Source organism: Tachyglossus aculeatus, chromosome 18, assembly GCF_015852505.1.
Source record: "Tachyglossus aculeatus isolate mTacAcu1 chromosome 18, mTacAcu1.pri, whole genome shotgun sequence".
NCBI lineage: Eukaryota > Metazoa > Chordata > Mammalia > Monotremata > Tachyglossidae > Tachyglossus > Tachyglossus aculeatus.
Window position 1 is genome coordinate 11,606,512 of NC_052083.1, and position 19,334 is coordinate 11,625,845.

At 47.8% G+C, this 19,334-nt stretch overlaps 1 protein-coding gene across 2 annotated transcripts in view; it reads right to left on the bottom strand.

Moving 5' to 3' along the window:
* Nucleotides 1-224: 224 nt before the first annotated feature.
* Nucleotides 225-19,334, bottom strand: part of LOC119939941 (cytochrome c oxidase assembly factor 1 homolog) — a 76,084-nt gene continuing 56,974 nt past the window's right edge. Inside the window, exons 3-8 of one of the 2 annotated variants that reach the window (XR_005454856.1) lie at nucleotides 15,844-15,902; nucleotides 11,364-11,471; nucleotides 8,624-8,775; nucleotides 4,626-4,702; nucleotides 3,449-3,709; nucleotides 225-746 (exon numbers count right to left, since the gene is read on the bottom strand). Coding sequence is in view for 1 of the 2 variants with exons in the window: in XM_038759972.1 (XP_038615900.1) it covers nucleotides 3,610-3,709; nucleotides 4,626-4,702; nucleotides 8,624-8,775; nucleotides 11,364-11,457 (423 nt within the window). In the remaining variant the exon portion in view is untranslated. Of the gene's footprint in view, nucleotides 747-3,381; nucleotides 3,710-4,625; nucleotides 4,703-8,623; nucleotides 8,776-11,363; nucleotides 11,472-15,843; nucleotides 15,903-19,334 lie in introns of those variants that run through there. The other variant, XM_038759972.1, reaches the window with a different exon arrangement.

Here is a 19,334-nt window from a genome sequence, read left to right on the forward strand (position 1 = left end):
CATGACTTGCGCAAGGTTACGCATCAGGCGAGTGGTAAAATTAGGATTAGAACCAATGTCTCCTGAGTCCCAGGCCTATAAGCTTTCCATGAGTCTTTTAGACTGTGAGCCCACTGTTGGGTAGGGACTGTCTCTATATGTTGCCAAATTGTACTTCCCAAGCGCTTAGTACAGTGCTCTGCACACAGTAAGCGCTCAATAAATACGATTTATGATGATGATGATGAGGCCATGCTGCTTTTCCAAAGGGGGAAGAGAAGGCTAAACTCTGCCCTTTCCCCAGCCACCTCTAATAGCATGTGTTACCTGCAAGAAAACGCGCTCAACTTTGCGATGGTAGCAAATCCTTCCTCTCCCCGTGTTTGGGGCTCCCCCAGAATTTCAAAGGCTCCCCCAGGGTCAGTATCCTAAGCCACCCTGGCATGGGGGGCATGGAAAGGAGGGGTGCTTGCCGCCCACCTCGCTCCTGAGCGTCATGCGACATGGGCAAGTGGGCACCAATGCCGACGTCACAGTGAAGGGGTTATTAAGCAGGGGCCACACACTCTGGAGAAAAAGTGGCTTTGGCACTCACGGACTCCTTCCTCCTCTACACTCGGAGAACACTCCTGCAGTGAAGAAACAGCAAGCGAGCTCGGAGTTTCACTTCCCGTCAGCGGCATTCTCATCTCTTGAGGCTTCCTTTCCCCTCAGCAGCGGAGGAACTTGGCTTGAGACTAAGGCCATGCCAGGAAGAAGAGTTCTGACTGGCGATACAAAAAGAAAAACTCAAGTACCCCTTGGATTTGAGTAGGACGGCCGTTCCGAGTTGAAGGGAAAGAAAGCAAGGACCAAGGCCTTGCTTTCCCAGTGGTGGGACGGGCCGGGGAAGCAATTGGTCAGATACCCCCAACCCCTCTACCTCGATAGACAAAACATTGCATGAGACACATCATCATCATCATCAATCGTATTTACTGAGCGCTTTCTATGTGCAGAGCACTGTACGAAGCACTTGGGAAGTACAAATTGGCAACATATACAGTCACATGATGTAGATATACGGTGTACGGGATCCTAGGGTTGCTCAGAAGAAAGGAAGGGTGCTCCTAATGGGCAGGGAACATATCTACCATCTTTGTTGTATTGTAATAATAATAATAATAATAATGATGATGATGGTATTTGTTAAGCGCTTACTATGTGCCAAGCACTGTACTCACCCAAGTGTTTAGTACAGTGCTCTGCACACAAGCATTCACTAACTGATTGATCTCAAGTCTCTAGCAGCGTGGCTATAGAGAAGCAGCGTGGCTCAGTGGAAAGAGCCCGGGCTTTGGAGCCAGAGGTCATGGATTCGAATCCCAGCTCCACCACATAGCTGTGTGACCTTGGGTAAGTCACTTAACTTCTCTGAGCCTCAGTTACCTCATCTGTAAAATGGGGATTTAAGACTGTGAGCCCCACGAGGGACAACCTGACCACCTTGTATCCCCCCCAGCGCTTAGAACAGTGCTTTGCACATAGTAAGCACTTAACAAACGCCATCCTCATTATTATTAGTCCACACCTCTCCCCTCCCCTCCTCTCAACTCATTTTTGCCACTGTCCCGAAGATGGCAAGGAAATCCGGGGGGGGGGGGGGGGCGAAGTAGCCCACATACATCCTAAAGAAATCCTGCAGTCTAAGGTATGATTTACCCTAGAACAAAGCCTCCTGTTGTTCCAGCAAGGTTCTGGGACAAGTTTAGGCTTGAGCTTGGAAAGTTGATTTTTCCATCCAAAACGGGGGCCACGTCCCACACCCCCGGAAACACCGAGAGCAGAGGTGCCAGGTGGTTTCAACCGGGTGACAGGCTCAAAAGAATTAGCTTGGAGCTCCTGAGACCAGATTGCCTGGGGCTCTCAAGAGAGGGTATGAAATTGGAGGAACAGAGTCTCAGGTGTGGCACCCCCAGAACAGGGTGACCCAGTTTGGGAGGCAGTGATAAGGGCATCCATTGTACTCTCCCCAACTGCTAAGTGCAGTGCTCTCAATAGACACTACTGATTGATTCCTTTGATCCACCTCTTTTTTTATGGTATTTGTTCAGTACTTACTGTAGGCCAGGCACTGCTTTAACCACCGGAGGAGATACAAATTAGGTCGGACACAGTCCACGTCCCACAGAGCGCTCACAGGGAGGGAGAGAGGGAGGGAAGACACACAGTCCATGTCCCACAGAGGACTCACAGGGAGGGAAGATACCCATAGGAGGCAAATGAGGAGCACAGAAGGAGGAGGGAAGATATTTCAGGTGAGGCAGTGAGACTCCAGAATCACAGTTTCCAGACGAGACTGAAAATCCCTGGCTAGCCAACCCCACTGTGACCCAGTGTGCTCAGAAGGCAGGAAGGTTGTCACGGCAGCAATCAGGTGGATCAATAAATATTTATTTATTTTACTTGTACGTATCTATTCTATTTATTTTATTTTGTGAGTATGTTTGGTTTTGTTCTCTGTCTCCCCCTTTTAGACCGTGAGCCCACTGTTGGGTAGGGACTGTCTCTATATGTTGCCAATTTGTACTTCCCAAGCGCTTAGTACAGTGCTCTGCACATAGCGCTCAATAAATACGATTGATGATGATGATGATGATCAACAGCCCCAAGGAAGAGAGAGCTGTTCTGCTTTGTGAAGGCCCTCTGGAACCACCTCCCACATTTTCTGTTCCTGCACCTTCTCCACACGTTTCAAAAATGCAATAACTAAGCTACATTTTGGGCCAAAATTGAACCCTAAAGGAACGGTAGAGCTGATAGAAATAGGCAGATATACGAAGGAATCATGTGGCCAAAGTTAAGGGACTGGTACTGGGGGCCCGCTGGTTTTTTTTCCTCCATCTGGCAAAGCCAGTAACTTGAAAACAGAAACCCCACATTCGGTCTAGGTAAGCGCTCTCGGCTCCTTTCTCACGTATTGACAAACCGGGAGGTGGGAGTTGGAGCAGTGTGGCTCAGTGGATAGAGCCCGGGCTTTGGAGTCCGAGGTCATGGGTTCGAATTCCGCTCTGCCACTTGTCAGCTGTGTGACTTCGGGCAAGTCACTTCACTTCTCTGTGTCTCAGTTCCCTCATCTGGAAAATGAGGATTAAGAGTGTGAGCCCCACGTGGGACAACCTGATCACCTTGTAAACTCTCCAGCGCTTAGAACAGTGCTTTGCACATAGTAAGCGCTTAATAAATGCCATCATCATCATCATCATCATGTAAGCTCACGGTGGACAGGGAATGTGTCTGTTTACGGCTGTACTGAACTCTCCCAAGTGCTTAGTACAGTGCTCTGCACACAGTAAGAACTCAAAAAATATGGTTGGATGAATGAACGAACAGAGGGGCATGGGAAGTCAGGAAGGGATTTTATATATTCACAATTTAATATAACTTCAGGGAAGACTCCTGATTAAACAATGGCATCAAAAAGGCATACCGGAAGCTCAGGGTTCAGTCCAATCCAAATCCCTCCAAAGCCTTCCCCTGGAAGGGAGACCAGAAGGCTGGAAACGGATCCACTCCACTGAAGTGAGCCTTGCCTGCTGGCTCTTTGAAGAGGACGCCGCTCATCACGGAGTCCGTCACGCGTCGGGGGGCTCAAAGGCTTTTCCCCCCGGCCTCCTTTTCCACCCCCGCCTGGTACACGGGAACGCGCTGGCCGTCCTTGAGGTGGAGGATGACCTCCTGCAGATTCCACCTGACACGAATCGAGAGCGCAAGCCACGAGAAGCCCGTCAGCACGGAAGGGAAGCAAAATGCAGACACATCCACGATCAAAAGCACATCATTTAAGGGCCGTTCATGGCAAGCTTTAAGACATTTTCCTGCAGTTTGAAATGGGGGTGCACTATGATCAGTCTATCATAGGGGGCTTAGGAGTTTTCAGAGCCCGTTTAGCAACAGTGTTTCTATCGTAAAGGAATTTAGAGGTGCTGTCTCCTCGGGGGAGAGTCCCCATCCCTCGCTCCTTCTAAGGACTGACCCTGGCTTCTTGGCCGCTGCTCTGATCACCGCCCCGGCGGCACGGAAAATGCCGGCTTCTCCTCCACCCTTGGGAACGAGAATGCAGGCTGACTAGAGTGGTCACCGCCGGGAAAGGCTGCAGGGGACGGAGGGATGTAGCTGTTGGCAAGAGGACAAATGAGCCAATTAAGAGGGAGAGCCGGTGCACAGAAACCAATGAAGAACTTAAACACGGGAACTTGTCGTCTTTATCCATTTGTTAATGGCTCGGGCACCGGGCCTAGAGGCTGATAATGCGGCACAGAGTACGTTTAACACTTTGCCACAAGCAACTGAGTTTAATGACCTTTACAAGGAAAGGGGGGAGGAGTAGCTGGGTGGGTGGGCAGTTGGAGAAAGAGGGAGGTTTGAGTGGTATGGCAGACTTGAACGAGTGGAATTTCTGCCACAGGAATGTCCACAGGCAGGCCTTTAAATGCCATCCATGCCTATGCTTCAGATTTCCATTTTGGTGTTAAAATGGGATTCGGGTGAGTTTCTCATAGGGGGAAAGGAATAACCACTTCTTGGCTCTTCAAATGAAAAACTGGCCCAGATTCCCAAGTCGGGGTGGCCAAGCACCACCCTCAATCCTGTCGTCCCATACAGACCTCTTCCCGGGGACATCTCTGAGGGCGTGGATGTACAGCTCGCCAGCCGTCTTGGATCCAGAGACGGGCACCTTCATCTACGACGGAAAGAAGAGCAAAGTAAGCACTTAACAAATACCATTTTTTAAAGACAACTTCCTAAGGCCCAGCCTACCCATACACTCATCTCCAGCTTTGTTGTTGGTTTATATTTAATTGCGGTCAGCCTGGTCTTCTCCATTAAATTCAAAAGTCAAGGATGTTCCCGCTGCAGTATCTGAGGAATTCACCCCTTCCTCATCATTCTTTCACCATCTATTTCTCACCTAAGCCCTTTCTCCTCAATTACTGCAGTAGCCTCCCCTTTTCCCCCTCTCCAAATTTTCCCCATCTCCACTCCATCCTAAATGCAGGAACACAGACGAACCATATGAATCACTGGCCAGATCACACCACTCTCCTCCCAGTAAGTGCACCCCACGGCTCTCCATCAACCTGCTCTTCTAACCAGTGAACTCAAGGCTCTCTCCCTTAACGCTGGGTTGCGGGGAGTTTTCCGATCCACTCCCACTGGTCCCAGGGCCAAACAAGGCCTGAAGTTTTCAAGTTCTCTGCAGAAAAACAGCTCCATGTCGAGAGCTTACAAAACTGTATTTATTTGATTTTTTTAAAAAATAGATCATTTAAAAGACAGTATATTTAGCTCGCTTTTCCTGAAGTAGCTGACTCTTTAATGCCACATTCGGATTTGGGGCACGTATTGAGCAAACGTAAAATCCTGACCCACAGGAAAGGCTGTTGATTCACCCAAAGCCCTTGTTCCTTGTTTCAGAGAAGCAGCGTGGCTCAGTGGAAAGAGCCCGGGCTTTGGAGTCAGAGGCCATGGGTTCAAATCCCGACTCCGCCAATTGCCAGCTGTGTGACTTTGGGCAGGTCATTTCACTTCTCTGTGCCTCAGTTACCTCATCTGTAAAATGGGGATTAAGACTGTGAGCCCCCCATGGGACAACCTGATCACCTTTAAACCTTCCCAATGCTTAGAACAGTGCTTTGCACAGAGAAAGCGCTTAGTAAATGCTATCATTATTATTATTATTATTATTATTATTGTTTTGAGAAGGCTCTCAGTTTATACATCTGTACAACACCTGTGCCAAGTGAGGTGGTGTAAGCAGAGCACCGGGGATTCTCAGATAAGTGCTGGAGTCACAGTTACTCTGTCAATTGTATTTATTGAGCGCCGGGTGCAGCTCACTGTACTAAGTGCTTGGGAGAGTACAATATAATAGACATGTTCATCATCATCATCAATCGTATTTATTGAGCGCTTACTATGTGCAGAGCACTGTACTAAGCACTTGGGAAGTACAAATTGGCAACATATAGAGACAGTCCCTACCCAACAGTGGGCTCACAGTCTAAAAGGGGGAGACAGAGAACAAAACCAAACATACTAACAAAATAAAATAAATAGAATAGATATGTACAAATAAAATAGAGTAATAAATATGTACAAACATATATACATATATACAGGTGCTGTGGGGAAGGGAAGGAGGTAAGATGGGGGGGATGGAGACATGTTCCCTACCCACAACGAGCTTACAGTCTAGAGGGCACCCAAAACTACCCAAAACCCCATCCATAAGGGACGGTATAGAGTTCGGAACTGGTATTTGTTATCTAACAGAAAAATCACTTGCGACAAAGGAAGATGGCCCGAGATGCGGGTTATCCCCTGTGGGAAAGACGTTTATTCTCTCAGTCACTAGGGAATCACTTCGAAAATGACTGCTCTGGTGCCTCACGGCATGTCACACAACAGGCAAGTGGCGAAGCCAGAATTAGAACCCAGGCCCCCGGGCGGAGCGGCTGAGGACGCTCCAAACTGGAAGTTCATTCGGTCCTATTTACTGGGCGCTCGCCCTGGGCGGAGCGCCGGACTCAGCCCTTGGGAGAGTCCGTCCCGACGGACCTGTCCCCTGCCCACAACGGGCTGACGGTCTAAGAGGGGAGACTGAGCCCCCTCCTTTCTTTCCCCCTCCTCATCACCCCCTGCCTTACCTCTTTCCCCTCCCCACAGCACCTGTGTATATGTATATATGTTTGTACAGATTTATTACTATTTTATTTGTACATATTTATTCTATTTATTTTGTTAATATGTGTTGTTTTGCTGTCTGTCTCCCCCTTCTAGACTGTGAGCCCGCTGTTGGGTAGGGACCGTCTCTATATGTTGCCAACTTGGACTTCCCAAGCGCTTAGTCCAGTGCTCTGCACACAGTAAGCGCTCAATAAATACGACTGAATAAATGAATGAGTGAATCGGGATTTCCCACGAACAACTGCTCCAAACTGGGAAGGGTGAGAGAACACGGGCCACAGCTGCAGACGTGTCTGTGGCGGTAGCCATGGCTGTGACCGTGGGACTCAGAGCTGAAAGGAACCTAAAGCACTGCTCTTCCGACCACAGTGCCCCGCTGCTCTTATTGTATTTATCACTGTCCTTGTCTCTTCTGCTTTTGTAATTTTGTTGTGTCATCTTTATGCCTACGTAACCGACACTTTATTCTTGAACGGGAGCCTCTTGGGGGCCAGAAACCATGTCTCATTCTCACCCAAACATTTTTGTCCTAGCTCTCACTACTGCTCTGCACACGGTCGGTGGTTAAGTACTACCAAACTGGGCCCTGACAGTAAGAAAATTGCTGTTTCACAGCACTAATCAATCAAACAATGCCATTTATCGAGCGCTTACTGCATGCAGAGCACTGTACTAACTGCGTGGGAGAGTTCAATGCAATACGGTAGGTACATGTGATCCCTGCCCACAAGGAGCTTATGGTCTACACTAATTTAACTGAAGGGGCTGGGTCCCCCTGGCACGAACAGCACAGTAATCTCCCTGGCAGAGACCAGTCACCATGAAGAGATCATTCAATCAGAACTATTTATGGAGTTCCTTCTGGGTACGGGGCACTGTAGCAAGCATTTTGGAAAGTATAATACAATTAGGAGACACCATTCCTGCCTTCAAGGAGCTTACAAGCATGGAGAGACAGGTGCTGAAGTTAATTACACCTGGCACAGAGTCCTCAGTAGTGATACATAGCAGAGTGGCGGCATATCCAAGCCTGAAACTGGGAAAGGAGAAAGTGGGGAGGAAAGAGGAGGCTGTTAAAAATCCTTTTCAGATCGAGACCAGATTGCTCTTGACTGAGTGCGAAAGCTGCTTCATTGAACCAGCTGAAGGTGAAGCAGGGGTGGAAAGGGAAAGCGATGCAGTGTTCTTGGATTTCCCAGGCTCATTGGAAGGAACAGAAATTCATTCATTCATTCAATCGTATTCATTGAGCGCTTACTGTGTGCAGAGCACTGTACTAAGTGCTTGGGAAGTACAAGTTGGAAGGAGAGAAATGAATTCTCTCCCTCTAGACTGTACACTCCTTGAGGGTGGGGATTGTGACTACCAACTCCACTGTACTTTATTCTCCCACGTGAGCATTTTGTACCATGTACTGCACACAATAAACGCTCGAGAAATACCACTGATAGATAGTCATCAATCGTATTTATTGAGCGCTTACTGTGTGCAGAGCATTGTATTAAGCGCTTGGGAAGTACAAGTTGGCAACATATAGAGACAGTCCCTACCCAACAGTGGGCTCACAGTCTAAAAGATAGATCATCATCATCAATCATATTTATTGAGCGCTTACTGTGTGCAGAGCACTGTACTAAGCGCTTGGGAAGTACAAATTGGCAACATATAGAGACGGTCCCTACCCAACAGTGGGCTCACAGTCTAAATAGATCTCTGCACACAGTAAGCGCTCAATCAATACGATTGATTGATTGATAACTGCACCATTAATCACACTAGAGTTATTTATTCCTGGGCGGTAGGTGTTAACACTCCTCTGAAGTCTTTTCAAAAATTTCACAGCAAAGACACCATCTATCGCCTCTTTCAAAACACAAACTTTCCACGCAGAAGATGAGAGGTCTGGCTTTCTTACCTGGGCTCCCGACACATCGATTCGGTTGTGCCGGTCAGTTAGGCTGATGTGATGGACCTTAAGGGGAGGAGCGCCGAGGGCCTCGAGGACAGCGGGCTGCCTCTTCAGCTCCTCGAGAGCCAACTGGTAGAACTCAGACTTGGCGAAGTTTTCTTCAAAGGAAAGACGTTCCTGTGACTTTGATTATTTCACATTCAGTACAGCCCAGGGTTCTGGACCAGGTCCGTGGGACAAAAGAGCCAGCCCCCTGGAAGACCTACGCCAGCAAAGAGCTAACCCTTAGGAACCAAAGAATAGGAAGGCAAGGAAGAAATGGAAATCATCCAAAAATTCAACTTGAAGTGAGGGCTGAGAGGATGGAAAACTCATTCGTGCAAGTAGTAATGGCTAAATGTACCACTTCAGATCAAACTTTTCCACTTCAATACATCATTCAGTACCTAGAAGGCAAACCACAGAGTGATGGATAATCCTTCACTCGGGGATTACCAGAAATCGGAGGAGCCCATTTGCTCTGGTTTTGTTCCCAGTGGGTCAGGAAAAAGAGGTTTCCCAACCAACCGTGGGGTCAGAGGGCCAGAGAAGGGGGGTCTACTGTAACTGAGGCCCCTAAGAAAGGGGTGGGGAGGTACCAGATGAGGGGGGTTTGTGGGGGGCCCTCTTTACTACCAGACTAGCCTGAGGGGAAGAGCTAGGCCAGGATGTTCAATTATTTCATCCCTCGGGAATCTGAGCCATCTGCAGGACCCTTTAGTCCCCAGGAGGCTGGGTTAGTGGTGAGGCTCTAGACTGCAAGCCCATTGTGGGCAGGGAACGTGCTTTCCAACCCTAATGCATTGTACTGTACTGTCTCCAGCGCTCAGTACAGTGCTCTGTATATGGTAAGCACTCAGTAAATACTATCGATGACCATGATGATGAGGCCACCTTCGGGGATTCTTAGCCTGAACCCAATTTCTAGACCAACCCGACAGCCCCGTGACGTCCTGAAGCGGCCTAGGAGCTAAACTGGTCTCTGGGAAGCCCCGCACAGAGCCGAGTAACCACCACCCCATAGCTTGGGCCCAAACCAGCCTTAGGCGTGATGGGGGCCCAGAATCATCCACTCCCTTTTTACCAGCTGGTATCCCACCAATGTCAATCCATCAGTTTTATTTATTTAGTTCTTAATCTTTGCAGAACACTATAATAAGCACTTGGGAGAGAACAGTAGAATCAGTGGACACCACCCCTGCCCCCAACAGGTTCCACTTTAATGGAGGGGATCGGGTGTTCACTGGGGTAATCAATTAATGACATTTACTGAGCACTGTACTAAGCGCTTGGGAAAGTACAAGCAGCGTGGCTCAGTGGAAAGAGGCCAGGCTTGGGAGTCAGAGGTCATGGGTTCTAATCTCGGCTCCGCCGCTTGTCAGCTGTGTGACTTTGGGCAGGTCACAACTTCTCTGTGCCTCAGTTACTTCATCTGTAAAATGGGGATTGACTGTGAGCCCCACATGGGACAACCTGATCACCTTGTATCCCCCCAGCACTTAGAACAGTGCACTGCACATAGTAAGCGCTTAACAAATGCCATCATTATTATTATTATTAAGTATGCTACAATAGAGTTGGTAGACGCAATCCCTGCCCGTAAGGCGCTTACAGTGGGCAAATGGGTACCCAAATGCTTCTGTGTCCAACCCGAGTTGCTTGTATCCACTCCAGCACTTAGTACAGTGCCTGGTACATAGTAAGTGCATAACAAATACCATCATTATTATTATTAGGTGATGCAGAACTGCTGAAGTGGCAGTGGTGGGGGGACTAGAGGAGGCAGGGTGAGGTAGTTAATAGATTAACCGGGGAAGGTGTCCTGGAGGTGATGTGATTTCAGAAAGGCTTCAAAGTGGGGAGATCGATGACCTGCCGGATGTGATGGGAAAAGAGAGTGCCGGGCAGCAGGAAGGGGGTGGACTTCAAAGGTCGGGTCAAACCCTCTGGATTCATAAACCAGAGCCACAAAGCAGTGACTGTGTCGAGAAAGAAAGGTCATTCTGGAAGCCCTGCTGCTGCTTAGGGACTAGTCCTTTTAAAGGGCACTGGAAATTCTTAGCTCTTAACAATGAGGACCAATTGGCCAATTGAAATTCAGAAGCTGTCTGTCTGCGCAGGGGGGGGAGAGGGGGTGTCTGACTGCAAGGAGCAGCTTCAGTCTACAGAGTTTGAAATCTGGGTTCTATCTCACTTATTTTCTTCTCTGCCCGCCCACCACCTCCCCACCCCCACCATTAAATCAAGGGCGGACACTGGGCTCTGAAACACCCTGAAAGGCACTTTGGAAATCTCCAGCCTTCTCCCCACCCGGGGAACCATCTGGCATCTCCCCTTCCTTCTATCTGTCCTTTTCTCCTGAAGAAAACTGAAATATGCATTGAAATCAAAGCCACAGACTTGCCTTTCACTGGCCCCAGAAGCCAGAGCAGGGGCTTCTTATGCAGATGGGCTGCCTGGGCCTTTTCTTTCGATTCCCAGGGCTGCTGGGCTCGAGCAAAAGCTGTAATATAGATTAGATAGGGAGGAGGCTATTGGACCCAAAGTGGGCAATTGTTGGGTAAGGAACAATGAATCGGGCTGATTCCCCTGCTTCAACTCCTCTCTCCTTTTAAAGCTAGCTGCAACCACCACAGTCAAAGGGAGATTCTGGACAGGGAAGAGAAAAATTATCTGCAGAATTATGGTAACTAAAGGATGAACTTACTCTGCATAAGGTAATACATGAGCGTGCATCCCCCTCCACTCAGCAGTGTCATGTACAGAGCCAGATGCCTTAGTTTTCTTAAAACAGCCGGCATTGGGGATCTTGAGGCTAAAAAAAAAAGAAAAAAGACACATACATCCACTTTAGGACTTAGCAGATGCCCCCAAAGACCCCGCCACAGCCCAGCAAGCAGCAATTGGCCCCCGCAGGAAAAGCGGGGAGGGAACAGAAGGCTCTTGGAGGAGCCAATGTGCTTCTTCTCTTTCCCTGGGAACGCCACTCCTCTCGGCACTGTTGGCGAGAAAATGCCCGCCCGCGGTATGGCTGCCGCCCAGAAACTCTGCCCATTGTCCCCGCTGCTCTCCTTCCACGCCGAAACAAAGCACAGTGCGAGTATTCAGCTTCTCGTCGTCGTCTTGGGAGACAGGGCCAAGCCTGTGAGCCAAACTAGTGTACTACCAGTAAATACAGCAGCTTTGTCTAACACTGGCTGGTAAACAGGAAGCCTGGATTTGACTGGAAATAGGCCGGCCTTGTCAGACGGGGGTTATTACTGGCCGCTTTCTTCCCCAGTTTGCCACTAATGCCTTCTTTGGTCCATGGAGGGGTCTCAGTTACGACCGCCGGCCGAGAAGAGAGTGGCACAGCCTGGCATTTCACACAAAACACCCACCAGCCCGGGCGGGGATTCATTCACTCAATCGTATTTATTGAGCGCTTACTGTGTGCAGAGCACTGTACTAAGCGCTTGGAAAGTACAATTCGGCAACAGATAGGCAGTCCCTACCTGCCCCTTCCCACTCTGCTCCGCCACCAGAAGCTGGGATCAGCATCCGGAAGAGCCGGGTACCAGGGGCACAGGGAGTGCTCACGGAGAAGATCATGAAGGGCTGGAGCAGTTTAATCAATCAATCAATCAATCGTATTTCTTGAGCGCTTACTGTGTGCAGAGCACTGTACTAAGCGCTTGGGAAGTACAAGTTGGCAACCTAGAGAGACGGTCCCTACCCAACAGTGGGCTCACAGTCTAGAAGGGGGAGACGGAGGACAAAACCAAACATATTAACAAACTAAAATAAATAGAATAGAGATGTACAAGTAAAATAAATCAATAGAGTAATAAATATGTACAAACGTATATACATATATACAGGTGCTGTGGGGAGGGGAAAGAGGTAAGGCGGGGGGGATGGAGAGGGGAAGATGGAGAGAAAGGAGGGGGCTCAGTCTGGGAAGGCCTCCTGGAGGAGGTGAGCTTTCAGTAGGGAAACGGATGATACTTCAACTGCCAGCAGTCCCGATATCAAAACTAATGGGAGAGTTTTTTTGGACACCAACGGTCTTGGGGAGATGTTAGAGAATGAAAAGCAGCGTGGCTCGGTGGAAAGAGCACAGGCTTGGGAGTCAGAGGTCATGGGTTCTAATCCCAGCTCCGCCACATGTCTGCTGTGTGCCTTGGGCAAGTCACTTCACTTCTCTGAGCCTCAGTTCCCTCATCTGTAAAACAGGGATTAAGACTGTGAGCCTCACGTGGGGCAACCTGATCACCTTGTATCCCCCCAGTGCTTAGAACAGTGCTTTGCACATGGTAAGCGCTTAACAAATGCCATTATTATTATTATTATTATCTGACTGAATGGGAGGCCCAGTCCCTTGGACAAAGCTTGGGAAGTTAGAATGCCGTTATAGCCTTGGCTCCGCCACTCCTCTGCTCTGACCTTGGACGGACTTTGTTTGTGAGAAGCAGCGTGGCTCAGTGGAAAGAGCCCGGGCTTTGGAGTCAGAGGTCGAGGGTTCGAATCCCGGTTCTGCCACTTGTCAGCTGTGTGACTTTGGGCAAGTCACTTCACTTCTCTGGGCCTCAGTGACCTCATCTGTAAAATGGGGATTAAGACTGTGAGCCCCCCGTGGGACAACCTGATCACCTTGTAACCTCCCCAGCGTTTAGAACAGTGCTTTGCCCATAGTAAGCGCTTAATAAATGCCATCCTGATGTATTTATTCATTTATCCCTGCCTAGCTTTGGTGTTCCTAGAAGCAGCATGGCCTAGTGAATAGAGCATAGGCCTGGGACTCAGAAGGACCAGGGTTCTAATTCCGGGTTCACCACATGTCTGTTGTGTGACCTTGGGTAAGTCACTTGGCCTAGTGGAAACAGCCCAGGCTTGGGAGTCAGAGGTCATGGGTTCAAATCCTGGCTCTGCCACTGACCAGCTGTGTGACTTTGGGCAAGTCACTTGACTTCTCTGTGCCTCAGTTCCCTCATCTGTAAAATGGGGGTTAAGACCCTGAGCCCCACGTGGGACAACCTGATTACCTTGTATCTACCCCAGCGCTTAGAACAGCACTTGGCACATAGTAAGCGCTTCACAAATGCCATCATTATTATTATGATTCTCTGGGCCCCAGTTACTTCATCTGTAAAATGGGAATTAAGAGTTGAGCCCCATGTGCGAAGGGGGCTGAGTCATTCATTCATTCATTCATTCAATTGTATTTATTGAGCGCTTACTGTGTGCAGAGCCCTGTACTAAGCTCTTGGGAAGTACAAGTTGGCAACATATAGAGGCGGTCCCTACCCAACAGTGGGCTGACAGTTTAGAAGGGGGAGACAGAGAACAAAACAAAACATATTAACAAAATAAATAGAATATGTACAAGTAAAATGAATAAATAGAGTAATAAATACGTAAAAACATATATACAGGTGCTGTGGGGAAGGGAAGGAGGTAAGGCGGGGGGGATGGAGAGGGGGAGAGGAATCCAATTTGATGACCTTGTATCTACCCCAGCACTTAGAACAGAGCTTGGCATATAGTAAGCGCTTCACAAGTACAATTATTATTATTAAATGGGGCCCGGTATTCTCTTTCCTCACCCCGCACGGGCCAAAATTCCCTTCCCAGGCCCAACACAACTTTCTTTAGGCTCAGCCTGATTGTCTCTGAGACAATGGTGGGGAGGGAGAGGAGGGAGGAATTTAGACGATACTTATGGGCACTTCTGAAATTTGTAGCACTGTGGGCCCTCCAAGCCCCACCCTTTCAGACCAGACATCATCCCAATTCAGCTTTCCAGTCACCATCTGGCCCGAATCTGAGCCACGGGCTACTGATCCTACCACTTGAGAACATTCTGAGGCTGAACAAAATGCGTTCCAATGCTCTCAGATTATTCAGGGGAGAAGGGAAACATGTTATATGCCGTAAGCGCAATGAACAATTTATATAATAATTGTTTCTTTAACGCTTTAAGATGCCAATCAGAATATCCTGCATCTACTGTATTTTGAACGGTGATGAAGTAGTAAGGGTGTTGACTAAAGTGGAGGGAAAGCCAATTAGAGTAATGTGGGCAGCGCAAAGTCATTCCATTCTCATTATGAAAATGGTTCACACATCACCCAAGAATGCATTCGTCAGGTCTTGCTTCATGGGATGCAAAGCTTTCGAGGGTGGAGAGAAAAATATGAGTCAAGGACATTTCCCCCGAATACTAAGGCTTGCAACAAATGAGCATGAGCCATCAATACGTCTGGACTCAATGCCGAATGAGTGCCCAAGCCAGAGACAGGACCAGAACATTATAAAACCATAGAAACAGTCAGGGAAGCACTTTCTTCTATCGTCTGTCTACCTGAAAAGGAACCTGAGAGATTTCATTTTGAAGTAGTACAGGAGGCAAGTGTCTAGGGAGCTTCTGGAAATCCAATGGTCTAAAATTAGGGGAGGGAGGGAGAAAGAGAGAAAAAGAGAGAGGGGTGGGGGGAGAGAGAGAGAGACACAGAGAGTCGGAGAGAAATTCATAAACACCAAGAGACCAAAACAGAGGGCAGGTAGGGTCAAAGAATAGATACGAAGAAGAAACAGGCTTAGCACTGAAAGACGGAGAAACACAAAGAGAGGCGAGGAGTCTTCCCTTCCCTACCTCCTTCCCTTCCTTCCTCCCTCCCTTCTTTGAGGCCCCTCCTTTCCTCCCACTACTACAGCCCTGTGTGGCAGCCTTGCTTCTGCTCTTACTCCAAAGCATAGACACTGCATCTGCTGCTACAGGATCTGGTCCCCAGGCATTTTTGGTTCTGAGGGATTCAGGGCGGGTCGGATGACACCAAAAACGTTGGGGAGCATTTCCAGGCAGGACAGGAGGTGACCAGGGCAGTACGGAGGGCACAGAGATAAAGCAGAGGCTGGTCTGCTTTCAAGCAGCAGGTGAGGGGTGGGATTTTGGCATCTTCTCCCCCGCTTAGATGTTTGCAACAGCCAGCTGTCCGGCACTGAGCTCCCTGTCGCTGCCATGACTGCTTCTTTCTGACTGAATACCCCAGTCAGGCAGAAGCAGACTTTGAGCGGGGGATCCCGAAAGCCATTTGACAGACAACAGAAAACAGCCCTGAAATTCAGGCAGGTCCTAGGAAAGGGGAGACCCTCTCCCCTCACCGTGGTATTAGGTTTAACTGGGTACATCTTAAATGGGATTTTACCTGATAAATCTTCGCTGCAGAAATCTCTTGATTTTGAGATTCATCAGAGAGAAGCTCTCCTGAAATCAGAGCAGAATTAAACATTAGCCCCAGGGTCAGTTTTGTGCACTTGTGTTTTGCACATCTTCTGAATGAAAAGTCTTAATCAACCAGATGCTGGAGACCCAACTAAATTCACCTACATCAAAACTGAACTAAAAGAAGCATTTTATCTTCTCCCCTTAGAAACGACTATTTTTTTTAAAAAAAAGGCTTTCCATTTCAGATTTTCTGCCTGGGAAGCTGTCACATAGTAAAGTAGCTGGTCTGCTAGAGAATATATTCATTTAAATATGCATACCATTCTGCCAGGCTGCCAGAGCCTGGAACTTAATCCACGCTTTCATGTTTCTGCCGTGTCTGCAACGTGAATGCTTCCTGAATATTTGTATCACTATCACTGATTTTTAATCAGTCAATCAGCCGTATTTATGGAGCCCTTACTGTGTGCAGAGCACTGTATTAAGCACTTGGGAGAGTACAATATAACAATATTTATTTTATTTTGTTAGTATGTTTGGTTTTGTTCTCTGTCTCCCCCTTTTAGACTGTGAGCCCACTGTTGGGTAGGGACTGTCTCTATATGTTGCCAACTTCTACTTCCCAAGCGCTTAGTACAGTGCTCTGCACACAGTAAGCACTCAATAAATATGATTGATGATGATGATGATGATATAACAGACCCATTTTCCTCCCCACAAGGAGTTTACAGTCTGGGGGGCAGGGGACAGATTATCTCCTGGATGAATTATCTTTAGAGAATGAGTGAAGCCACGCAGTGGACTCTCCCATTTAGTTTGAAAGCCATTTTAAAAGCGTTCTGAGGTGTCTCTTTATTCGTCATACAGCATGGTGAAAAAAGGCACTGCAAAACGCTTTTAAACTGTGGATTCACTATCCCCACTGCTGACCAAGACTCCGCAGAAGCCGACCGTCTGGATACTTATACTAACAGGGTAGAGAAGGGAAGAGTGGTGGAGGGGGAGGAGAAACTGAAGAGGATATTTCCAGAGTACAGGCACGTCTCAAACTAGAGCAGATGCCAATCTTCACAGATCCAGGGCATTCCGGGAGTGGCAGAAAACTAGGTGACGCCACAGGGGATCACTTTGCAGAGACTGGTTTCTGCAGAACCCTGACATAATGGCATTAGGGTTCACAGTCTTAATCACCATTTTACAGATGAGGTAATTGAGGCACAGAAAAAGTGAAGAGACTTAGCCAAGGTCACCCGGCAGACAAGTGTCAGAGCCAGTATTAGAACTCAGGTCAATCAATCAATCAATTGTATTTATTGAGTGCTCACTGCATGCAGAGCACTGTACTAAGCGCTTGGGAAGTACAAGTTGGCAACGTATAGAGACAGTCCCTACCCAACAGTGGGCTCACAGTCTAGAAGGGGGAGACAGAGAACAAAACCAAACATATTAACAAAATAAAATAGAATAGATATGTACAAGTAAAATCAATAGAGTAATAAATATGTACAAACATATATACAGGTGCTGTGGGGAAGGGAAGGAGGTAAGACGGGGGTTCTTCTCTGTCTGGTCCAAGCTCTATCTACCAGGCCATGCTGCTTCTCTTTTGGGTGTGTATGAAACCAGCATATACTGTACTCTCCCAAGTGCTTAGTACAGTGCTCTGCACACAGATATGACTGACTGATTGAAGCATTACAAATTTAGGTCCCTGCCCTAAAGGACCTGATGGTCCAAAATGCAATGTGAGCAAGCCTAAGAACAGGAACATATAACTGAAAGATTACATGTACAAGCACAAATGCCAAGATAACTGTAGTGGAGAGTGTAACCAAGACAGTGGAAGTGTTAATTAGGGGAGGCTTCCTGCATGAGGTGAGTTTTTTGTAGCTCCTGGAAGGAGGAAAGGTTTGAAGCTTGGAGAGATAATCCTACTCAGCATATGGCAAGAGCAGTGAGTCAGAGGTGGGACATGAAAATGGCAGAGTTGGGGGTGGGAGGAAGGAATGCAAGGGCATTGAGGGGGTTGCTGGAAAAGAGATCTGCTCTGTATGAGGGAGCCTGCTAATGGATCTTTCCTTCTATAAGTGAAATTTGGGACGCTAGCATCAGCTTGTGGAAGTGTTTTATTGTTACTGTTATTTTGTTCTCTCCAAGCGCTTAGGACAGTGCTCTGCAACAGTAATAATACTAATAATGGTATTTGTTAAGTGCTTTCGTTCTGTAAGTGAAATTTGGGACGCTAGCATCAGCTGGTGGAAGGAAGTGTTTTATTGTTACTGTTATTTTGTTCTCTCCAAGCGTTTAGGACAGTGCTCTGCAACAGTAATAATACTAATAATGGTATTTGTTAAGTGCTTACTATGTGCAAAGCACTGTTCTAAGTGCTGAAGCGCTCAATATATATGACTGAATGAATGAAAGTGTTGCACGCCAAATGGTGCTGCAAAAAGACAATTTGCGTGGCTGAATGTAGAGTATGGACATGCGTTGCGACTCACAATACAGCCAACTTAGGTTCATCAAAAATTCATGAACGGTTGTATCATGGAGTTCATTCTGCAAAGATTCACCTGCAATGAGGTTCTGTTCCAGAACTATCCAGAGTGACAGGGCTGTAAAATTACCCTGCCAATCTCTTCTCACTTCCCTCTTCCTCTTTCCCCCTCACCCGGCCATGCCTAGTGGCTTTCCCACCACTAGCACCCGGAACTTGGCTCCCTGCATTCCGGAATTGTTTTTCCCTTTGTTTGAATTTCAATCATAGCAACAGCTGTTGCTGAGGAAGCACTTGCAAACTCAAATCCCTCCCCTTCCCTTTCTCTTTCCCAGTTCACAGCCTCACCTCCCTGCCCCAAACCCAGCTGTTGAGAAAAAGCCTCTGGAGTCATTAGGACATGTTGAGGAAAAAATAGTGGCATGCATAGGAATGATGTCGGGATAGCAGTTCAGAAAATTGCTGGAAAAAGGGGAGGGCAGAAAGGAAGCATGGCAAGAGGAAAAGGTAACTGATCTACCTGCAGAAGTAGAACATAATACTGGAAGAGGGCATTTCTGGAAAATTGCTGGAAAAAGGGGAGGGCAGAGAGGAAGCATGGCTAGAGAAGAAGGTAACTGATCTACCTGCAGAAGCTGAACGTAATACTGGAAGAGGGCATTTCCTCCACTGGGATAAATCAGAAAATGGGCAGAGAAAATCCCCATATTCCATACATTTGAGGGTGCCTGAAACCTGGCATATGTCTTGGGATACAGATTGCGGGTAAGATGCGGGAAATGTCTGAGGTGACAGAATGGGAGTGAATGAAAGAAGTCACACTGGTTTGGAAGTTGTGATGTTGTCGACAAGGGTAGGGGAAGTTCAGAAGAGGGGCATGTTGAGGAGGTACTATTAAGGCATTTAGTTTTACCCATACTAAGTTGGGTGGGGGGGGGGGGGCAGCTGCATATCTAGTTGGAGATAATAATAAT